The sequence below is a fragment of the Bombus affinis genome, chromosome 8, assembly GCF_024516045.1.
Source record: "Bombus affinis isolate iyBomAffi1 chromosome 8, iyBomAffi1.2, whole genome shotgun sequence".
Classification (NCBI taxonomy): Eukaryota; Metazoa; Arthropoda; class Insecta; order Hymenoptera; family Apidae; genus Bombus; species Bombus affinis.
The window spans coordinates 6814283-6819578 of NC_066351.1; the positions used below are offsets into that span (position 1 = coordinate 6814283).

General features: G+C 30.0%; 1 protein-coding gene across 2 annotated transcripts; it reads left to right on the forward strand.

The window, feature by feature from the left end:
• Positions 1-3: 3 nt before the first annotated feature.
• On the forward strand, positions 4-5124 carry LOC126919829 (dynamin-binding protein-like). Of its 2 annotated transcripts, XM_050729447.1 has the most exons (9): positions 4-153; positions 242-419; positions 493-611; positions 714-2141; positions 2214-2363; positions 2440-3060; positions 3146-3328; positions 3405-4007; positions 4296-5124. In XM_050729447.1, exons 1-9 carry the CDS (start codon positions 64-66, stop codon positions 4485-4487), a joined length of 3564 nt encoding a protein of 1187 aa, XP_050585404.1. In that variant the 5' UTR covers positions 4-63; the 3' UTR covers positions 4488-5124. The 2 variants fall into 2 exon arrangements, with proteins under 2 accessions (XP_050585404.1, XP_050585405.1); XM_050729448.1 differs by lacking the exons at positions 4-153; positions 242-419 and having other exon boundaries at positions 718-2141.
• Positions 5125-5296: the final 172 nt, after the last annotated feature.

Sequence of the window (5296 nt, forward strand, 5' to 3'; positions counted from 1 at the left end):
CCAGAATTGTGAATTGTGACTTTCCAAAATTAAAAATAGGATTAAATTAAGTTTTATATAAAAATGGAACCAGGAATACTCACGAAAGTTTTATCCGACTTTTTAACGATTGTTGATGGAGAGTTAAGTTTACATAAAGGAGAACATTTCTTGGTATTTTTAAAAATATATGTGTATATAAACATTTATTTATAACCCTATTGTATATAATTACGTTCTTCTTTTTGTAAAATTGGGATAGGTATATAGTGTCATAGATAAGCACTGGTGTTATGGAGAATCTCGCGGCAGAACTGGAAAATTTCCTTCAAATCACTTACACAAAGTAGAAATTCCATCATTCCATGATTCTGAGTGTTTGTTTGTATCAATTGCTAGCTTTCCAGGACAACAAGATGGAGATCTATGTTTTTCCGAAGGTAATTTGTGTTTGTACATATGTATACTTTTAAATAACGGAACTATTCCAATGCATATGTTTCATGAATATAGGAGAAATTATTATTGGAGTACAAGATGTTGGATCTGGATGGTACTTAGGTCAAGTAAATTCTAAAAAGGGTATTTTTCCACTAACACATGTATGGCAAATTGACACTAAGTTATTGAAGGTATATTATTTATATAAATTAACTTTTTAATCTAATAATTAAATTGCACTTATTATATAAATAAGAAAACCATTGAAAAACACTAATTTGTATCATTTTCAGAAAGCTTTGGAAAAAAAGATTACAAGAAAGAAAGCTAGAATAAAAACTAATTTAAAAGCGCAACTTGAGGAAGAACTTGATTTGGTAGAAGGTGAAATAGTCACTGTCACAGAAATTCTAGGTGATGGTTGGTGCTATGGAACAACAAACGATGGCAAAATGGGTATGTTTCCAGAAGGATTTATATCTTATATAAATGACAGCACAGATCAATTAGATACAGCATCTGTTACGGACAATAATTCTTCTATATCTATAAATTGCAATGAAAGTATATATAGAAACGTTGAAGAAACACCTTCTGCAAGATCCTGTGTGGAAGAACCTGCACCAAATTATTATGATTTATTTCCTGAATTTAAACCAACTTCTTCAAGTGTAACAGAAGATATAAAAAATACCAATAATCCGAATACATTAGATGTAAATCCATATGCTATAACTCTATACCCATTTAGTGCTCAATTTCCAAATGAGCTTAATTTTGGAGCAGGAGAAGTGGTACATCTCATTAAACATGTAGATTCAGAATGGTTAGAAGGTACGATAGATAATCAAAAAGGCATTTTTCCTATGTCTTACGTTAACATCATAGTTGATTGTAGCGAAACGAACAATGAACAAAATTTCTGTAATCAAGAAACAAACACTATACAATATGATGAATTAGTGCCTGGAACTGAAGCAAAAGTGAATTACACTTTTAAAGCTCAAATGGATGGAGATTTGACTATTTTTGAAGCTGATACAGTTAAAGTAATTAATATGGTAAATTCAGATTGGGTTAACGTTGAAGATCACTTTGGTAAAGTTGGTTTATGTCCAAGAGGTTACTTGAGTCCATTGCCTGTAGAATCATCAGATGTTAATATTTTGGAAGATTTTGTAATAATACGACACGATGACGCAATTCGTGAAAGAACAGAGGAAGAAAAATCAAAAAGACTTTCAGAACCTCATAGACCAGCACCACCTGTACCTGCACCGGGTAGTACTCCGCTACAGAAGGGTGTAACAGAGAATAATTCAATTCTAGATAATATGAATCATCAAATCAACATTACTGATAATGATAATTTAGAAATTAAACAGAAAAGGGCAGACCAAAGACAGAATGTTATATCGGAATTAGTTCTCACCGAAAAGGAATATGTTCGCGACTTAAGAATGACATATGAAACATTTAACTTACATAATCCAAGTCAACTTGAATCTTTGGGAATAGATGTGACTACTTTATTCGGAAATCTTTTTGACGTTATTCAAGTTGCAGAAGAATTATTAGATCTGATACTAAGAGCAATGAAGGGATGTGATGAAGAATTACAAACTATTGGTCCTTGTTTTACAAGAATGGCTGAAAAACTAAAAGGCGTTTATGTAAAGTATTGTGGAAATCATGAAGCTGCATTATTTTTATTAAAGAAGGTTATTATATTAAAATCACATTTTTTTACCTTTTATATGTTAAGTATTTTATAGATTACTATATGATTTCAGTATGAGAATAATGAAGAAATAATGAAAGTATTCAACAAAGGAATTGAAACATTGCGGTATCAAGTAGCTTGCTTTGATATGAGTTCTATTCTTATAAAGCCAGTACAACGAATATTAAAGTATCCCCTTATATTATATGAGTTAGTAAAGGTAAGTCATGCTAATACTTATATATGTATTACTAGTGTATTATAAGCTTCCTTAAAAGTAGGCAACTATTTTATAGTGTACTGATGATAACCATCCAGATAAATCTACAGTTGAGGAAGCATGGAAGACTATGACTGCTGTTGCTAGTCATATTAACGAATATAAACGTAGAAAAGACTTAGTATCAAAATATTTGGGTAATTGCAACACATTAATAAGAAAAATGGCTAAACTTAATATGCATTCTGTGGCAAAAATGTCTACCCGATTAAGTACACGATTTTCTGCTAGTTTAGGATTAACAAATGTTGCTATTGACCCAGAATTTGAAGAACTTGTGAAACAATTTAGATCTGTTGAAAAATGCGTCTTACATTTAGCTAAAGATGCTGAACAGTGCCTTACATATTTAAGCGATGAAGCTATTTCTGGAGAAATGATATCAGATTTCTTGATTCAATACTATCAAGGAACACCTAATGTTGAAGCAGTGAGACTTAGAGACATAAGGTCCACAATTTGGTCACAATTTGTACAAGAATTGAAGATATGTTTGAAAAATAGAGTTAGTGCACCAGTTAATTGTTTAGCAACTTTATTAGAGGGACCTGCTGTGTTAATAACAAAGACACATGACAAATTACTTGATTATGATGCTGCTATCTCTAAGAGTGAAAAATATAAAGAATCAAGAATTGTGAGCTTCTATTGTATTTAGTTATTTCTTTAAATAACGCGATTAAACTGTATAGACACATCATGACATTTTATTTTTTATATAGGCACAAGATGAATTATCAACAGCAAAAAGTAATTATGAAGCTTTAACACATCAACTAATGGAAGAATTGCCAATTGTGATTGATGCTGGAACAAAAATATTAGTTGACTGTGTTAGTGCTTTTGCACAAGCTAGAAAACTTTTATGTGGAAAAATTACCAAAAGATATTTGTCTCTTTGTGAGGTATTTCAAATAAAACAATCGATATGTACGATTATGTAAAGGTTAAAAATTTAATCATATTTATTTATATGCGTAGACCTCAACTCAATTATCACGTCCGGACATTTTGGAGTCATTTTTAGTTAATCATAGTTTATTGTGGAACCAAATAACTCGTTTTGCATTTGCTGGATTAAACTCACGGATAGAAGAAACTCAATCCACATGGTGCCCACAAGGGGAAAGACAAAGAATTGCATTAAGAAAGAAATACTCTAGTGATAAATTATACATTGTTACAGAAAATATAGCAAGCACTTCCTCTTTGGATATGGGTGCAGCACATGGAACATTGGTCGCAGTGATTAAGAAGCAAGATCCTATGGGTGATGCCACTAGATGGTTTGTAGATAACGGTGTTGCTCAAGGATTTTTACCTTCAAAAAGTTTGCAACTTCAACAAGTAACACAAGCCGAATTACCCAATGAAGTTACTACTTCAGATAGATACAGTAATACATCTGTATCTTCTAATCTAATTTGCATGGAATCTCCTGAAAAAGAAATCAAAACATCTCAATCTCATTTGAAAGAATTATTAGACCTTAATATTAATGAAGACATGAAGAAAGAGAATCATTATTATGGCAACATTGAACAAATTCCTAGAGTTCAACAATATCAAAATTTAAACTATGAGGTAAGTAATATTAATACGTTCAAGTTTTTTCATACGCGCCTTCCCCAATAACATATTACTCCAGTTTCCGTTAAATTACATTTTTATAAATTAAAATTGGAAACATAAATGGCGTAAATCACCGGTGGGTAACGTTGCCTGATGGTAAAAAAAGATGTGATTCAGCGGTGACCTACGCCGCCAGATAGAAGTGCAGATTGTGGTCCAACGGTGGGTCACGCCGATTTGAACGTATTAAATATATTAAGGAAATTTTTTTTTGTTAAACTAAATTACACTATTTTCCAGTTTTATTATGCAGAATATGATTTTTCTACAAAGATACCTGGAACATTGCCTGTCGTTAAAGGACAAGCATTAAGACTCGTTAGACCTCATGATGAGAAAGGAAATGATGAATGGTGGCTTATGGAGGATCGTTACGGTAACAAAGGTTACGTACCTAAGAACTATTTACGGGATCCACCTACAGAAAAATAATAAACTCGCAAATAAAATATCAGTTCAGTATGTTCATGTATTAAATTGTTGATATTAATGTTCCAATGCACATGTATAGTTTCATTTATTATAAAATTTTAATTAAGTCATTGAATAATGATTATATTAAATATTAGGTTTTGCTCGAGATATTATTTTTAATTTAATATTAATTCATATTATTCACGTATATTTTAATTTCATAGAAAAGTATTATAACATTACTTGCTTCTGATAATAGTACTTATGCTTACATGTTTTACGCTTAAACGTACTTCCTCAGTATTTATTAATACATACATATGTGTGTGAAATATAATTGAAAGATGTATATTTTAACTTTACTTATAATAATGCATTACTTCTGTGATACTATAAATATGTGTCACTTCAAATAATCTTAAAATTTTATTGTTTTATTTACAAATACATATAACCTGTTTATATATTATATACATTTGAAATATCTATATATTATATGTATATGTTATACACATTTTTTAATTAAGTTTATAAAACATCAATACCGTTTTGCATTTTATATAAAAATATGTACATATATATTTAATATTATATATTATCTTTGTTGTTCCATATTTATCAAATTATAAATATATTAATAAAATTCTTGTGTCAATATTAGTCTATCTAAATAATTTATTAAACACAAATCAACAATTAATAATACACATCAGATAATAATGAATAAGAAAGGTAGATTTCTCTGCTTGAGTCTCACCATCCATTGAGGATACTTGCAATATGTATTTTATGTTACCAAAGAAACCATTAATATGACCCATATTTTC